The 18426-nt window shown below is 44.6% G+C and overlaps 1 protein-coding gene across 10 annotated transcripts in view; it reads right to left on the minus strand.

Annotated features, from left to right (window-relative positions):
• Positions 1 to 846: 846 nt before the first annotated feature.
• The window catches only part of CHEK2 (checkpoint kinase 2), a 54921-nt gene continuing 37341 nt past the window's right edge, over positions 847 to 18426 (minus strand). For 5 of the 10 annotated variants that reach the window (XM_063662673.1, XM_063662674.1, XM_063662675.1 and 2 more), the window contains 7 exons: positions 16629 to 16690; positions 12911 to 13010; positions 9990 to 10076; positions 8776 to 8939; positions 8193 to 8308; positions 7099 to 7184; positions 6091 to 6916 (listed from right to left, as the gene is read on the minus strand). In XM_063662673.1, coding sequence (XP_063518743.1) covers positions 6539 to 6916; positions 7099 to 7184; positions 8193 to 8308; positions 8776 to 8939; positions 9990 to 10076; positions 12911 to 13010; positions 16629 to 16690 — 993 coding nt within the window. In that variant the 3' untranslated portion in view covers positions 6091 to 6538. Of the gene's footprint in view, positions 1090 to 2233; positions 2315 to 6090; positions 6917 to 7098; positions 7185 to 8192; positions 8309 to 8775; positions 8940 to 9989; positions 10077 to 12910; positions 13011 to 16628; positions 16691 to 18426 lie in introns of those variants that run through there. The other 5 variants (XM_054469839.2, XM_054469843.2, XM_063662679.1 and 2 more) reach the window with 3 other exon arrangements.

Below are 18426 nucleotides of genomic sequence, written 5' to 3' on the forward strand. Positions count from 1 at the left end.
CTACCTATAATCTTTCTCTATCCCTCTTACTGTGAATATTTGCTGTGGAAATATTAACATGTTTGGTCTCCACTGGGGTAGAACTCCACATGTGTAGGACTCCACTGGGGTGCTACACATACACATAGTAGATATGCCTTACCACCTTCCTAAAACTGGATAATTAAATTTCACAACTTATCTAGCCCAAAGGTTTCAGAGAGTGTAGACCTGTATCTTTATGAGGGTAAGGATGAGAATATAACCTGGCCTGTTATTATGCACCAAGGTACCTGCTGTTCTCTCATGAAGATGTCAGCAGCCAGCCAGCCAGTCTCTACAAACTCCACCCCAAACCTTGCTATGCTCCCTTCCCTGGAACTTTCCAAGGGGCCCTTAGAATTTGTATTCAGCTCTCATAGGCTGAGACCAGGGTGACATCCTGGGAAACCTGCCTAGTGATAGCCAAGGTGTAGCTCCAGATGAAAGGCACACAACAACTTTAAATATAAAAAAGCCATTCAGGCTAGGCGCAGTGGCTCAAGCGTGTAATCCCAGCACTTTAAGAGACCAAGGCAGGTGGATCACCTGAGGTCAGAAGTTCAAGACCAGGCTGGCCAACATGGCAAAACCCTGTCTCTACAAAAAATATAAAAATTAGCTGGGCATGTTGGTGCATACCTGTAATCCCAGCTACTCAGGAGGCTGAGGCATGAGAATCGCTTGAACCTGGGAAGCAGAGGTTGCAGTGAGCCAAGTTTGCACCACTGCACTGCAGGCTGGGCAACAGAGTGAGACTCCGTCTCAAATAAATAAATAATAAAGCCATTCAACTAAAGAACCGATTATCAAGCAGAAGCACAAAGCCCAGTTTCCATCAGGTTTTTAATTGTACATCAGTGACTGTGAAAAAGCAATTATTCCCATAATTAAAATACAAACTATAAAAAACAGACTCAAAGAAAAGAAAGATGACAGAGTGAAAGAAGGTACATTTCTTTCATGTTCAAACCACAGAGTTCACAACACAGCAGCACACACAGCTGGGCGCTTTGTGGTCTCAGCACCCTCGGCTTCCCCTTCACGGGGCCGCTTTCGACTAGTAGAAGGCTGAAAATAAAGGAAAATGGAGAAATGTTCAAAAGAAAATCACTGGCTTCTTTAAGATTATCAGAGTTCCTCAATATACTTCCAGTAAAGTGGGGGCATTTGATGTGAAATTCTAGTACCAAAAATTACTGGTTGTCATCATTGACAACTGAGTCCTCACCACAGTCCCCAACTCAGACATGCTTATCTAATAGATATTCCTCTCCCTTATGGCTTCTGACCTCTGAATGATGTATATTGAAAGCAAGTAGCATAACCAACTTCCTCTTGATCATCCTCTTCTAAATATCAAGTTTAAAAGGACTATAATACCTCTCAGTTGAAGCCCCAAGTCTTGGTCTTTTGCGGGAAGACAATCTTTGTGCCTTAGTTGTTTTCCCATATATAAAATTGGGAGGAAGGCTGGGTGCGGTGACTCACGCTTGTAATCCCAGCACTTTGGGAGGCCAAGGTGGGCAGATCGCTTCAGGTCAAAAGTTCGAGACAAGCCTGACCAACATGGCAAAACCCCATCTCACCTAAAAATACAAAAATTAGCTGGGCGCAGTGCAGACACCTGTAGTCCCAGATACTCGGGAGACTGAGGCAGGAGAACTGCTTGAACCCAGGAGGCAGAGGTTGCAGTGAGCTGAGATTGCACCACTGCACTCCAGCCTGAGTGACAGACCAAGACTCTGTCTCAAGAAAAAAAAAATCGGGGGGTGGAAACAGTGGGAAAAAGGACAGCTACCATTCAACAACAACAACAAAATAAAAGCAGGACTGGAATTAACTTATACTCACAAAGAACTTTAAAGAATAAAATTGTAATCAAGGAATCAACTACTGACCCAAATTTTAATTTTTCCAACAAATTTATATTTGAGCCTCTAATACAGTCTTTCGAAATTGCCTTGCAGGTGACCTTTTGGATGACAATCCCTAGCTGTGCTTATCTGTCTATTATGTGTTAGATATTAAACATATCCTGCATTTTTTAATCTAAGGGTGCTGGAGTGAATCAAGTTAAAACAGAGTTTCTACTACATTATAACTGAAACAATGTTAAGCAATTGCTACTCAGGAAAATCTTGAATTTCATCATCTTTGCTTATCAGCTCCTTAAGCCCAGACTACATTTAGTGATCATCAGGAATACGAATACCTGGGCTAGAACCTGGGGTAGAGCTGTGGATTCATTTTCCTCAGACAGAAGATCTTGAAACTTTCTCTTCATATCTTCATCCTGTGAGGGAATTAAAAACATAAGTAGCTGCGTCTGAAGGATAATAAACTCCTAGAATGACAGGGCTAGCATGCCCCTGTGGAAAGAGGGAGGAAAAGATGTCCGTCCAAGAATCATCTCCTTGATGAAGCTCCCACAGTGAAGGCATTATGTGTTGCCCCCCTCTACCTTCCCAGAGGAGTCTAATTAGCAGTCAATACTCCATCAATCCTGGCTGACTCATATCCACATGCCTAAAAGCTCTCAGTGGGTCAATCACAGCCTCCAGCAGTCAAGAGTTTCTGAATTAGTATCCCAGATCCTGAGAAAGGTGGCAGTCAGGAGGCCAGAGGCTGGGCCTGACTCCGTGCAGCTCTTCAAATTCTTCCGGGACCACTCTCCACCTGCTGCCCCTGCCATGAATGAGGCCAGTCACCCAGACTGTCCTAACAACCAGCCCAGCACCCTAGGAAAATTCACCCAGCAGATGCCATACAAATTTTCAGAAGTACTTAAGCCCACAATATCCCAGAACTCAGGTCTAATGAGAAAGGGAGACAATAAACAGGACAAAGCATTACAGGTGTTTCATGCTGCAGGAGTGGGAGATGAGGAGGGCACAGACAGTGTGTACACGAGTAGCTCCCACCTCTCTGGATGCTCACTTCTGCAGGGTTCAAGGATTTGCATTAGGAAGCCCTGAGAGGTGGTCTGGTGCAGCTCTCCCCATCTTCAGCAAGGTGAAAGGAACATCTATAACTAGGAATGTGGCCTTTGAGTGCTGGCCAGAAGCCCAGTTCAGCCACTCACAGGTGGCATGTGCAGAATACAGACCCAGAGTTATCTGATTCCAATGCCTCATGTACTTTCCCACCCAACTCCAGCCCCTCCTCCCACTGAGCCAAGCGTACCACAGTGGGGAAAGGGAGAGGATACAGTAAAGTCCTCCACCATTTGGCAATTTGATGGATATGGAAATTTTACAACACTAGGTTGGGCATGGTGGCTCACGCCTCTAATCCCAGCACTTTGGGAGGCCAAGGTGGGAGAATTGCTTGAGGCCAGGAATTGGAGACCAGCCTGGGCAACACAATGGGACTTTGTCACTACAAAAAAAATTAAAAATTAGGCCAGGCATGGAGGCTCACGCCTGTAATCACAGCACTTTGGGAGGCCAAGGCGGGCGAATCACCTGAGGTTGGAAGTTTGAGATCAGCCTGGCTAACATGGTGAAACCCCGTCTCTACTAAAAATACAAAATAAGCAGGGCGTGGTAGTGCACGCCTGTAATCCCAGCTACTCAGGAGGCTGAGGCAGGAGAATCGCTTGAACTCAAGAGGCAGAGGTTGCAGTAAGCCAGGATCACACCACTGGACTCCAGCCTGGGCAAAAGAGTACGACTCTGTCTCCAAAAAAAAAAAAAAAATTTAAATTAGCCAGACATGGTGGCATGCACCTGTAGTCTCAGCTACTTGGGAGGCTGGGGCAAGAGGATCACTTGAGCCTGAAAGTCATGGTGCAGTGATCATGCCACTGCACTCCAGCCTAGGTGAGAGAGCAAGACCCTGAGGAAGGAAGAAAGGAAAGAAGCAAGGAAGGAAAAAGGGGAGGGGGGAAAAAAGAAGGGAGAGGAAAGGAATGGAGGAGAGGGGAGGGGGAAGGAAGGAGGAAGAAAGAAAGAAGGAAAGAAGGACCAGGCACAGTGGCTCACGCCTGTAATCCCAGCACTTTGGGAGGCCAAGGCAGGGCAGATCACTTGAGGTCACTCTGTTTTGAGTTTCTCAGTGTAGCTCCCCATTGCCATTTGACAGCAGCAAGCTCATCTGGTTTCCACTCCGCACCCTCTCACGGCCTTACTTAGGATCTCAATTATCTTGCAGTGTCACTCTCAAAAGTCCATCTCTTGGCAGCCCTTCAGTGAAGCCAAACACAGTAGTCACAAGCCTAGTCAGGCCTATATTTAAAACAAGTAATCAGGTCAGGCGCAGTGACTCATGCCTGGAATCCCAGCACTTTGGGAGGCCAAGGTGGGTGGATAACCTGAGGTCAGGAGCTCGAGACCAGTATGACCAACATGGTGAAACCTCATCTCTACTAAAAATACAAAAATGAGCTGGGATGGTGGCAGGCACCTGTAATCCCAGCCACTTGGGAGGCTGATGCAGGAGAATCACTTGAACCCAGAGGTGGAGGTTGCAGTGAGCTCAGATCACACTATTGCACTCCAGCCTGGTAGACAAAAGCAAGACTCCATCTCAAAAAAGGAAATAAATAAATAAACATTGATTTTCTTCATGATGTTTACAATTATTCCAAAATATTAAATTAGCCAGGAACAGTGGCTCGTGCCTATTATTCAAGCACTTTGTGAGGCTGAGGCGGGAGGATCCCTTAAGGCCAGGAGGTCGAGGCTGCAGTGAGCTATAATTGCACCAGTGCACTCCAGTTTAGGCAACAGAAGAAGACCTTGTCTCCAACAGTAAATAAAATAAAAATTAAATCATAATATCCCTTGAAAGCAAACAGAAGAAATCCTCTATTTCAGGCAGTAAATATGAGGCAGAGAGTAGATGTAAGGGATGCTCCCAAAACTGGGCACTCTGTTAATGACAAGACCAGAATCCACATTCCCAACACTCAGTCCAGCGCCTGACCCACAAAACCATTTGGTTTTTTCGAAAACACTGAATTTTCCCAAAATAAAACCCAAACTATCACTAACAGATGTTTTAGATGGTCAGTCTTCATCCTTGTCTTCATGCAATGCTCATTCCTCCTTTTACTGCAAAAACAAAAGGTGGCTAAAAGAGTATTCCAGGGAGACCCTGCAACAGAGTTGAACTTCACCTTCTCCTTGGTTGTTAATAAGTTTTCTTTGAGACAAAGAAGTACAAGAAAAATAGGCTACGCTTGCTCATAAATTTCAGGCAAATGCAAACCCTGTTTCCAGGCTCAACTGGCCAGCTCTATTTTTTTGTTAGAGATGAACACAGCTCCTGTACCTCTACATTTAGACCCAAGAGTTTCTCTATTAGGACACATGAAAAGAGCCAAAAGACATGTTTCTCTTTTTCATCAAAATTAAAATCCCCACATGCAAAGGCACCCTTTGTTTCCAAACCCCTTTCCTCCAGGGTCCCGCTGTTTCAAATCTGTGTGGTCTATTAAATGCTAAATCATCTGACAGATTTCTTCTGGGGAGACTGTAGTTTCCAGGGCAACATCCAAAACACATATATCTGTCTTTTTTTTTTTTTTTTTTTTTTTAAGTTTTTGTTGTTCTCAACCTGAGCTGGCCTGAGCAAAACTGTTAGGTGTAGAGGATTGGAACAGAGAACGGGGACAGTCTTCCCAGCGTCCCAGAAGTACGGGGCTGAGGCTGGATTGCCCAAGGAGTTCCTGGACGAGTAATCCCCAGAGAAACAGCATTTAGCTCAAGTAACAGCCTCTAGCTCAAGCTACCAGTTCTGTCCCCCATCTCCACAGAAAACGGATTGATACAGTTCGACTTTGTGTCCCTACCCAAATCTCATCTCAAATTGTAATCCCCAGGTGTTGAGAAAGGGACCTGTTGAGAGGTGATTGGCTCATGGGGGCAGTTACCCCCAGGCTATTCTCATGATAGTGACTGAGTTCTCACGAGATCTGACAGTTTCATAAGAGGCTCTTCGCCCTTCACTTCCTTCACACGCTCTCTCACCTGCTGCCATTAAGACATGCTTTCTTCCCCTTCCACCATGATTGTAAGTTTCCTGAGGCCTCCCCAGCCATGTGGAGCTGTGAGTCAATTAAACTTCTTTTCTTTATAAATTACCCAGTCTTGGGCAGTTCTTTATAGCAGTGTGAGAACAGACTAATACACAGACCAAAAGAAAATTAATAGAAAGGGGCATGGCTGTGCTGAATGGAACTGCTCGTTACAGAAGACCAGACATCTATCAGAAAAACCTGCCCAATGCCGTAGCTAATTCCAAAACTAAAGATTAACCCAGCAAAGCCACAATGTACTTCCAACTCTTGGCAGTTCCAAATGAGTTCAGTATTTAATAATGGCAGCCCTAACCCCTAGCAGGAGCACAGCGGTAATACAGATGAAAGGTGCAGGTGACAGCCTTCACTAAGGACACATTTACTCACCTGAATGAACAAGCAGTGGGACCCTTTATACCCAGTCACTTGGGCTTGAGAAATAGCTGGATTCTCCCCAGGGAGGCTGCTCTCCTCCCCCTCCCCCACTTCTCTGATTTAAGGTTGAAGATGGCTGGAATGCACCCCACCTATGAAGAGTGGTGGACATGGCTGGGGGTAGAGCCAGAACAAGCACTCAGAAGAACACAGGCCAAACTGGAGACTCAGGGCAGCCAAGTGGAACCAGAACAGGACATAAAGTGAGCTTGTACATCCAACAGCCATGAGTAATATCAAAAAGGTTGTAGCCTGGCCAACACGGCGAAACCCCATCTCTACAAAAAATACAAAAAGTAGCTGGGCGTGGTAGCATGCACCTGTAATCCCAGCTACTTGGGAGGCTGAGGCAGGAGAATCACTTGAACCCAGGGGGCAGAGGTTGCAGTGAGCTGAGATCGCGCCACTGCATTCCAGCCAGGGTGACAGAACGAGAACCTGTCTCAAAAAAAAAAAAAAAAAAGGTTGTAACCCATCCTTCAAGATACCCCCCATACATCTAAAACAATTAGATTAAACAGACTCAACAAAGTAAACATGTTTCTGTCCTCTGTCTCATGTCTCTCAAGCAGCAGGGCTTCTCATGTATTTTATGCTAGCAGGCACTGTCCCACACCCACCTGAAGCCATGGGTGTCTTAAGGCTTCTTCTGTCGTAAAACGTGCCTTTGGATCCACTACCAACAACTTCTTGACAAGGTCCAGAGCTAAAGCAACAATTGGGCAAATCACAGTGAAAAGGATAAATATATTATCAGTAATAGTATGCCAGAATTAACAGGCCACCATCCAGAAAGAGCAGAGAGGGTCTGAGATCATCACGGAGTCAGCAGACAGGGCCCCTAATCTTCCTCACTCTCTGTATTCAGAGTACCGTGAGAAGACCGGGAATGATAATGACACTCCCTGTCTCCTGCTGCTGGGACATCAGTCACGACCTCTTCGCTGCCTGTTCCCTCTCTTGTTGCTAGACTCAAGGTCAAATTAATTAAAGCTAAACTTCTATCCAATTCTAAGATACTTGGGATGCACAGCAAACTCTCCCTGACATCTACAGATGGATAGGTGACAGTTACTCAGCCAGGGAGAGGCTCCCTGGAACTGCAGACTTGTCAGAAATAAAACTTGACTACTCCAGCAAGCAACAAATGCACGCTGGCCTATATATTACAACATTATTATTCCTTAAATATTCTGAAATTTAACACAATCACCTATGTTATGTTATTTGACATTTAATTTTCTACTTTCTCTTCAGGGAACTAAAGTTGCCAGGATAAATTATAAAATACAAGGTAACTAATGACATCTAGTTTTTACATGCTTGCTTACTCAAAGAAAACCTTGTAACTAAAAAGTTACAAGTGCATTTATTTTGCTCACTAAAATAGATACCAGGCACTTGTGTACATTATACTTAACCCTCACAAAAACCTTTTAAGGTAAGGATTATTGAGGGTCCCTTTACACAGAAAGAAATTGGAGAGGGAGGTTAAATAACTTGCCTAAGGCCACACAGCTAAGTAGTAGCAGACCCAGGACCTGAGTGCATGCTCTTAATAATTTCCAGTGCCTCTCAAATGGTGTGAAACTAACAATAGAAAATAAGAACAGAATTGACAGGAGAAAACACCATGGAATTGGGGAAGAAACTCCCACCACAGCACATACACATTTTAGCATACCACAAATTCTTAACCCTTTCATATTCATACCTTTCTCTGAGACTTCGGCCCAGACTTCAGGAATGAAGTTGTATTTTCCACTGGTGATCTGATCCTTCAGTGACACTTGAGTCCTATGCTCAGAGAAAGGTGGATACCCACTAAGGCTTAATATTGGTAGAGAGAGAAAGGAAAAGAAATCAAGTGGCATTCTCAGTGGCATTCAGATATAAAGATTTCTTTTTCAGCATAATGAAAAGTCAGATTTTTCTTTAAATCAATGGTCAAAAAGTGAGCTAGGCTGGGCACAATGGCTCATGCTTGTAATCCCAGCACTTTGGGAGGCCGAGGCAGGAGGATCACTTGAGCCCAGGAGTTCGAGACCAGCCTGGGCAACACGGTACAACCCCATCACTACAAAAAATAGAAAAGTTAGCTGGGCAAGGTGGTGTGCACCTGTAGTCCCAGCTACTCGGGAGGCTGAGGTGGGAGGATCACTTGACCCAGGAGGCAGAGGCTACAGCTAGCCAAGATCAAGCCACTGCATGCCAGCCTGGACAACAGAGCAAGACACATTTGTGACTCCATCTAATCACCTTCTACCAGTCTGTGAAGCAATGAAAATATTTCTTACCAGATAAAAAGAATAACTCCTAAACTCCAGCAGTCCACAGCACGGTTATACCCAGCAGTCCCAACAGAAACAAGAACTTCAGGAGCCAAGTAGGTGGGGGTTCCACATAAGGTTCTCATGAGAGAGGTCTCTCCCAAAATCTTGGAGTGCCCAAAATCAGTAATCTAAAATTCAGTACAAAAGGGAATAATGTTGAACTTGTCATAAAATAAAAAGATTAACATAGTCTGCCAGTCCAAGAAGACACGTAGGCTAGATCAGTTTCTATTGTACAATTCACACCTGCCATTAATCTGGAATCTACAGATTCATGTCTTTGCAAGTTAAGACATTTAATTTTGCTTAAATTAAAATTCCTGAGCCTAGGAATCTCAACACTCAGGCTTTCCAACTTAACCTATGTCCTCTGTAGTCTTACAAAAAGCTTATTACCTTTATCACAGACACTTCAGGATTCTAATTAGTTCTACATGGTTCTTAGACCCCAGTGTCTCAAACTTGGCTGCGCTATGGAATACCTGGGGAGCTTGGAAACACATGCTTATACCTGAGTGCCACTCTCAGCTTCTGAGGTAAAGCCTGGGTGTCATAAATCCTAACAAGAGCTTCTAAAGTGATGCCAGGTTGAGAAACAGGGAAAGGCAGGGCATGTGATTACTCATTCATTCATTCATTCATTCACCTATTCTGAGATGATGTCTTGCCCTTTTGCACAGGCTGGAGTGCAGTGGTGCGATCTCAGCTCACTGCAACCTCTCCCTCCCGGGTTCAAGTGATTCTCGTGTCTCAGCCTCCCAAGTAGCTGGGATTACAGACACCCACCACCATGCCCAGCTAAATTTTTGTATTTTTAGTAGAGATGGGGTTTTGCCATATTGGCCAGGCTGGTCTCAAACTCCTGACCTCAGGTGATCTGCCCACCTCGGCCTCCCAAAGTGCTGGGATTACAGGCGTGAGCCATCGTGCCCAGCCCACTCGTCCATTTAGACCCTTCCTCTCTCTCTAAGCACAAAGGTCACTTGTATACAACAGAGCTCAATAAATGCTCATTCGAATCTGGGTAAGAGCAGTATCACCTGATCTCTAAAATAATTGGTAACAGTGAAAGGGTCAGATTCTCAACCTTTTTACGCTCCCACTTTTTATTTGAGGAATTAAAAGTTTCTGAACAAGAATCTACAGGAATAGCCACATACAGAATGCCAATTTCTTACCTTTATAAGACAGTCCTCTTCTTGAGATGACAGTAAAACATTCTCTGGCTTTAAGTCACGGTGTATAATACCGTTTTCATGAAGGTACTACACAGAAAGGCAGGCATGACCCTCAGATTCATGCAGTAGATACTTAAGTAGAATCAAAGTTACCAACACACACATCCCACAGCTGGGTGAAACCATAAGCCGTGATACACACAACCATATTCTCCAAAATCATAGAAAACTGTTGAGGTAAAGTTTACAAATTTGTTTGAGAAGATCTTTAAAAAGCAGGGAAATGAAAAAAGCAACTTAGAACAATTAACCTTTCATTTCACTTTAAGATAATAAAAAACTCTTCACATGGCAGAAATGTAAGTTGTCAATTTCAATAAAAATTCAAATGGGTAACAGAAAATGTTTTGAGAACATACCAAATAAACACAAAAATTCCACCAAAATGATATATTTGGTTATTGCAGTCCTGAGGATATTTTTAAAGGGAATCTATACAAATATATATTTGTAAATTATCTGTTTATGTGAGTTAACCTATTCCTCAATGCAAAGACTTTGTCTTTGAAAACTCTACTGTCTGAAATAGCATATAAAAATGAACACCAACATACTATGCTATATTTCTTTTCTTTTCTTTTTTTTTTCTTGAAACAAGGTCTCACTCTGTCCCCCAGGCTGAAGTGCAGTGGCACCATCTTAGCTCACTACAGCCTCAACCTCCTCGGCTCAAGTGATCCTCCCACCTCAGCCTCATGAGTAGCTAGGACCATGGGCACAACGCATGCCACTTCGACCAGCTAATTTCTTTATTTTTTTTGTAGAGACGGGATCTCACAATGTTGGCCAAGCTGGTCTGGAACTCTTGGGCTAAAGTGACCTTCCCACCTCAGCCTCCCAAAGTGCTGGGATTACAGGCATCAGCCACCATGCCTGGCCATATTTTTTTAGGAAACAAAATTTTCACATATCCACAAACTGTACTCAATTCATGTTAATATTCTTGGTTACTCAATATAAATAAATGGAATAAACCAATAAGGGAGCAATACACTGAGTAGGTGACAGCTGCCATTAAAAAGGGCTTGCATTGTACCCCATAAAAATGTACACCTACTATGTGCCCACAAAAATTAAAATTAAAATTAAATTTTTTTTAAAAAAGGCTTGTGGGCGGGCATGGTGGCTCATGCCTATAATCCCAGCACTTTGGGAGCTCAAGGCAGGCGGATCGTTTGAGGTCAGGAGTTTCAGAACAGCCTGGCCAACATGGTGAAACCCCATCTCTACTAAAAATCCAAAAAACAAAAAAAAATTAGCTGGGCATGGTGGCAGGCACCTGTAATCCCAGCTACTGGGTAGGCTGAGGCAGGAGAATCGCTTGAACCCAGGAGGTGGAGGTTGTAGTGAGCCGAGATTGTACCATTGCACTCCAGCCTGGGCGACACAGCGAGACATCGTCTCAAAAAATTAAATAAATAAAATAAATAAAATAAAAATAAATTTAAAAGGCTTGTGTTTATGGGCTTCAATCTTCTCTGGATGTCCCTCTGGGCTAGAACAAAAATTTTTTGCAAAACCTTCTCTGGGAAATGGATCTGGTGAAACCTCCAGGGAGGCCAAACCTAGGTAGATCAATCACAAAAAAATGTATCTCGATCCTCACTCTGTACAAGGATTGCTCCCAATCACTGCGTTTCCTGCAAGGAGTGGGTTTTCAAGAAGAGACTGTGGAAGGGAATGGCCACAACCACATTTGGTCTCGGAAATGGTGATGTTCCTCAAAGCAAGTGCCACCAGCTATTCTTTCATCTAACACTCACTGAATAGAGATGGCTATGTGCATGCCCTGCCGGCCCACCCACTGCAGTGAACAGGATGCTGCATCTGAAGGGAAACACCTAGTTCTGAGCCATGGGAGACCAACCCATCTGTCACAATCATCACAACTTGCAGCTCTGCCCTCAAACCTGCCCAGCTCCCACTGTGAGTTAAGAGAGACTTCTACAAGGATCAAGCAGAACTAATGAACTAATGATCAAGACCCCTCCAGAAATACCTCCAAGCTAAAGATAGGTGACATAGGGCCATGTTATCTCTTTTTTTAAAGACAGAGTCTCATTCTGTTGCCTAGGCTGGAATGCAGTGGCATGACTGTGGCTCACTGTAGCCCCAACCTCCCAGGCTCAAGCCATCCTCCCACCTCAGCCTCCAGAGTAGCTAAGACCACAGGTGCCCGCCACCATGCCTGGCTATTTTTATTTTTTGTAGAGATGGGGGTCCCACTATATTGCCCAGGCTGGTCTTAAACTCTTGGGCTCAAGTGATCCTCCTGCCTTGGCCTCTCAAAGTGCTGGGATTACAGGCATGAGCCACTATGCCTGGTCTATTTATTTCTTTAATTCCCTTTCTTACTTTCTCTTAAGCTACACAGTAAGAGCTTTTTCTTTTTTTTTTTTTTTTTTTTTGAGATGGAGTCTCACTCTGTCGCCAGGGTGGAGCACAGTGGCACGATCTCAGCACACTGCAACCTCCGCCTCCCAGATCAAGTGATTCTCCTGCCTCAGCCTCTCGAGTAGCTGGAACTACAGGCACGTGACACTACACCCAGCTAATTTTTGTATTTTTAGTAGAGATGGGGTTTCACTATGTTGGTCAGGGTGGTTTTGATCTCTTGACCTCGTGATCCACCCGCTTGGCCTCCCAAAGTGCTGGGATTATGGGCGTGAACCACCGTGCCTGGCCAGTGAGAGCTTTTTCATCTCAGTGAAAGGAGTAGGACATTTTTGCCAAGAAGAGAACTGCAAACACACAGATTCTCTTCTGAGTTTTAATCCACGGTCCCTCGATTTCTGCCTAATTCAGGGAGTAATTCAACTAAAAGAAAGTCAGCTGTCAAAAGAATTGAGGGCTTCTTTTACCTGCACAGCCAAGAGCATCTGGTAAAAATAGAGCTTGCAGGTAGCTTCTTTCAGGCGTTTATTCCCCACCACTTTGTCAAACAGCTCTCCCCCTTCCATCCTAAAACACAAAGGCAAGGTAACGGGTTCATTCCTGGGGGAAAACGCACTTGGACAGAAGACAATAAAACAAACAAAACAAATTGATTAAGACAAGCAAACAGTTGACATTTTTATTCACTTTTGACTCCCATTTTTAAAACTAATAAGGTAATAAGCCTTATTCACAATCAGATGTCCCAGTTGGAAACTAAGGAACGAGATGAAAGGAGTGGGTGTTGGAGGCACCTGGGGAACTTTGAAAAATCCAATTCAGTAGCTTGGAAGTGGGGCCCAGGAGTTGGTTTTTTTTTTTTTTTGAGACAGAGCCTTGCTCTGTCACCCAGGCTGGAGTGCAGTGGTGCGATCTTGGCTCACTGCAACCTCCGCTTCCCAGGTTCAAGTGATTCTCATGCCTTAGCCTCCCAAGTAGCTGGGATTACAGGTATGCGCCACCATGCCCAGCTAATTGTTGTATTTTTTTTAGTAGAGACAAAGTTTTGCCATGTTGGCCAGGTTGGTCTCAAATTCCTGGCCTCAAGTGATCTGCCCACTTTGCCCTCCCAAAAGTGCTGGGATTACAGGCATAAGCCACTGCACCCAGTCAGGAGTTTGCATTTTTATCACACCACAGATGATTCTGAGACTGACATAGAAGAGCAAACAGAAATTTACAAACAGACAACCAGGATCTGAACCCTAACTCTACCATTTCCCAGCTTTTGGACTTTGGGAAAGCTATTTAATCTCTCTGAGCTTGTTTCTACCACTTAAAAATGGGGATGATGCCATCTACCTTGATGGTTGTTATAAAAATTAAGAGATGACTGATGTAGGAAAAGCTCCTGGCACAGGTGCTTGGCAAGGTTATTCCTTTATTCATTTATTTATTTTGAGACGGAGTTTCGCTCTTATTGCCCAGGCTGGAGTGCAATGGCGCAATCTTGGCTCACCGCAACCTCCACCTCCCAGGTTCAAGCGATTCTCCTGCCTCAGCCTCCCAAGTAGCTGGGATTACAGGCATTCACCATCATGCCCGGCTAATTTTGCATTTTTAGTAGAGATGGGGTTTCTCCATGTTGGTCAGGCTGGTCTCGAACTCCTGACCTCAGGTGATCTGCTCACCTCGGCCTCTCAAAGTGCTGGGATTACAGGCGTGAGCCACTGTGCCCGGCCCTGTATTATCACTTTTATTAAACTGTGTTAACTGGATTCAGTCAGGTAACAATCTCCTATTTGGTAGCAGCAGATCCACAAGGGGCTCCAGGCTCTCCTAGTGCTGTGATCAGGGGTGATCAGGGGTGTTGTTTATCATATAGTCTTTTTTCTTTTTTCTTATGTTTGTTGAGACAGTCTTGCTCTGTCTATCACGGATCACTACAACCTCCGCCTCCCAGGTTCAAGCGATTCTCCATGCCTCAGCCACCCAAGGAGCTAGGACTACAGGCACATGCCACCATGCCTGGCTAATTTTTGTATATTTAGTAGAGATGGGGTTTTGCCATGTTGGCCAGGCTGGTCTTGAACTCCTGGCCTCAAGGGATCCGCCCACCTCAGCCTCTCAAAGTCCTGGGATTACAGGTGTGAACCACCACACCCGGCCTGTTGTCTATACAGTCTTAATGATCACCCTGCATAGATACGATTTGCCAACCAGGAGCAAAGCATTCTGTGCCTGCCACAATAGCTGCTCCCAGAAACACTTAATATTTATGCAGGAGCAGATATCAAGACAGGCATCTTCCAGAAATGAGACAGGAAGTTATTCTGATTACACCAAATAACACAAGACATTATCACCACTGAAATAAACTACCAAGACACTGAAAGATACTCAGGTGCCACCATGCAACCTGGTCCTGGGTTGAAAGGACCTGCATAGAAAGGCCTACCCAGGTAGACACTTCAGAGTAGAGTCATCCCCCAATATCCATGGGGGATTGGTTCCAGGAGCCCTCTCAGATACCAAAATCCATTATGCTCAAGCCCTTTATATAAAATGGCATAAGATTTGCATATAATCTATGTATATCATCCCATATACTATTTTTTTTTTTTTTTTTTGAGGCAGAGTCTCACTCCCATTGTCCAGGCTGGAGTGCAGTGGCACAATATCAGCTCATTACAGCCTCGACTTCCCAAGCTCAGGTGATCCTCCCACCTCAGCCTCCTAAATAACGGGGATTACAGGCACATGCCACCATGCCCGGCTAATTGTGTGTGTGTGTGTTTTGTTTTTTTTTTTTTTGTACAGATGGGGTTTCACCATACTGCCCAGGTTTCACCATACTGCCCAGGCTGTATCCTGTATCTATCCATCCTTCCTTCCTTCCTTCCTTCCTTCCTCCCTCCCTCCCTTCCTCCCTCCCTCCCTCCCTCCCCCCCCAGCTTTCTTTCTTTCTTTTTTATTTATTTATTTACAGAGTCTCGCTCTGTCGCCCAGGCTAGAATGCAGTGGCGCGATCTCAGCTCACTGCAAGCTCCGCCTCCTGGGTTCACGCCATTCTCCTGCCTCAGCCTCCCGAGTAGCTGGGACTACAGGCGCCCACCACCACGCCCAGCTAATTTTTTGTATTTTTAGTAGAGACAGGGTTTCACCGTGTTAGCCAATATGGTCTCGATCTCCAGACCTTGTGATCCGCCCGCCTCGGCCTCCCAAAGTGCTGGGATTACAGATGTGAGCCACTGCACGCGGCCTTTTTTTTTTTTTTGAGACTCTGTGGCCCAGGCTGGAGTACAGTGGCACAATCTCAGCTCACTGCAACCTCTGCCTCCTGGGTTCAAGCTATTCTCCTGCTTCAGCCTCCTGAGTAGCTGAAGTAACAGGTGTGCGCCACCACACTTGGCTAATTTTTGTATTTTTAGTAGAGACAGGGTTTCATCATGTTGGCCAGGCTGGTCTCAAACTCCTGACCTCAGGTGATCCACCCACCTCGGCCTCCCAAAATGCTGGGATTACAGGCGTGAGCCACTGCGCCTGGCCCTGGTTACTTTAAATAATCTCTAAACTACTTACAAAACCTAATACAATGTAAATGTTATATAAATAGTGGTTCTACAGTACTGTTTAAAAAATAATAACAAGAAAAATGTTTGTTCATGTTTGGTACAGATACAACCATCCATTTTATTTTTCTAAATATTTTTGATCTGAGGTTGGTTGAATACACGGATGTGGAAACCCACAGTTATGGCGAGCCAATTATAACAATATTGCCCCATGGTAAGTATACACATGTGCCAGGTGCTCTGCTGGGGGATTTCCATCCCTCATAGCATTTAATTCATACAAGGACTCTGCATGTGGGGGTTCATTATAATCCCCATTTAACACTATGAAGATGAGACTCAGAAAAGTGAGGTAAACTGACCCATGGGTGGTCAGCTAGTCAACTGCAGAGTGGAGTTCAAGCCCTGGTCACAGGTCCAGGACCTGGAATCCCATACCACCTATCTTTGGAAACATTGGAGGGTTTTTAGGGTTGATATTAACCCCCTATACATAGACTTTGTGGGCCCCACTACTACATACATATGTTGAGGTCCCCCAGGATGAGAAAGGCAAGCCTACATTAGATTCTTTGGTGGCTTTATAAGCATTTGAATGGGAACAGAAATTTTTAAAAAGTTTACTACTTACAATTCCAAAACAATATAATAATCTTCTGCATCAAAAAAGTTTTTAATCTTGATGATGCAAGGCTAAGAAGAGGGGGAGAAAAAAGGGAAAGTAGTGAGAAACTCCCAAGAGGAAAACCAAAGAGCTTAGAACATCTGCCCAGAGGGACAGGGAGGCCGAGACCAGGCATCTGGCCCCCTGCCTCCAGAGGCTTGGAAGTTCAATCAGGGGAGAAGGCCAACAGAATCTAGCCAACTCCTCAGTGAGAACATGCAAGAAATTTTCCACCCCGCCATGATGGTGAGAGACTAATTCATATTTCATATGCAAGGATGCTACCTGGGAATGAAGGCTGGGTCTCTTCCCAGTCTTCTTCCTCACTGCCCCAGAGCAGAGGTACTCAAGGACAGCCTAAGGAACCCTGAAGGAGACTGACAAGTAGCATGAATAAAAGTGGTCAAGTAGGAGCCCAGCCATGCTGCCAAACAAGGGTTATTTAAGCTCTGGGCAACTGGAACCTCCAGGCAATTGGACCCCATGGAACAAGATCCTACCATTTTTCAAAGGAAGAGGAAAATTCTAATTTTATAAGAACTCTAAAACACACTTGGGTGGGGGGGCAGAGAGACAGAGAGAGAAAGAGAGACAGACAGACAGACAGACACACACACACACACACACACACACCCCATGGCTGATAGTTCATGACCGCTGATCAATGCAGGGTACGTGGAGAACACTGAGGGTAAGGAAGAGAATACTGCACATTTTAAAATGCCTATACAATATCATGACTTCATACTTAGCACACCTATTTTTTTTTTAATTTTTATTTCTTTTTTTTTTTTCACTTTGTCACTGAGGCTGAAGTGCAGTGGCATGATCTCAGCTCACTGCAACCTCCGTCTCCTGGGTTCAAGCAATTCTCCTGCCTCAGCCTCCTGAGTAGCTGGGACTACAGGCGTGCACCACCACACCCAGCTAATTTTTGTATTTTTAGTAGAGAGAGGGTTTCACCATGTTGGCCAGGTTCGTCTTGAACTCCTGGCCTCAAGTGATCCACCTGCCTCAGCCTCCCAAAGTGTTGGGATTACAGCAGTGAGCCACCACACCTGGTGGGCACACCTATTGTTTTTATGATACAAAAGACAGAAGACAGTTAAGCTCAGTGGGTAAATAAAAGATTTGGTGAGTATTCATCAGGGACATACACCCCAGCACAGAGGAGGACTGTAGTTATATCAGAATTAAAAAGAAAAGAGTCATCAGATTTTTTGGTTTTAGATTCAAAAGAGTGGTAAAACTTGCCAGATTGATCTTCCCATAATGTGTATTTCATCATATTCATCACTCATCACTCTGATTAAGATCCTCCAATGGAACCTTCCCACAATGAATTGTTATATAGCAATGAATGAATGCCCAGTTTTCCCACCATAGATGGGTCTTGGAAGCATAATGCTGAATGAAAAAGGCAAGTCACAAAAGACTTCAAAGAGTATGATACAAGTTGAGTATCCCACATACAAAAATACGAAATCCGAATACTCCCAAAATCCAAATCTTTTTTTTTTTTTTTTTGAGACGGAGTCTTGCGCTGTCACCCAGGCTGGAGTGCAGTGGCGAGATCTCAGCTCACTGTAAGCTCTGCTTCCCGGGTTCACGCCATTCTCCTGCCTCAGCCTCCCGAGTAGCTGGGATTATGAGCGCCTGCCACTGCGCCCGGCTAATTTTTGTATTTTTAGTAGAGACATGGTTTCACCATCTTGGCTGGGCCGGTCATGAACTCCTGACCTCGTGATCCACCCGCCTCAACCTC

The sequence above is a fragment of the Pongo pygmaeus genome, chromosome 23 (assembly GCF_028885625.2).
Source record: "Pongo pygmaeus isolate AG05252 chromosome 23, NHGRI_mPonPyg2-v2.0_pri, whole genome shotgun sequence".
NCBI lineage: Eukaryota > Metazoa > Chordata > Mammalia > Primates > Hominidae > Pongo > Pongo pygmaeus.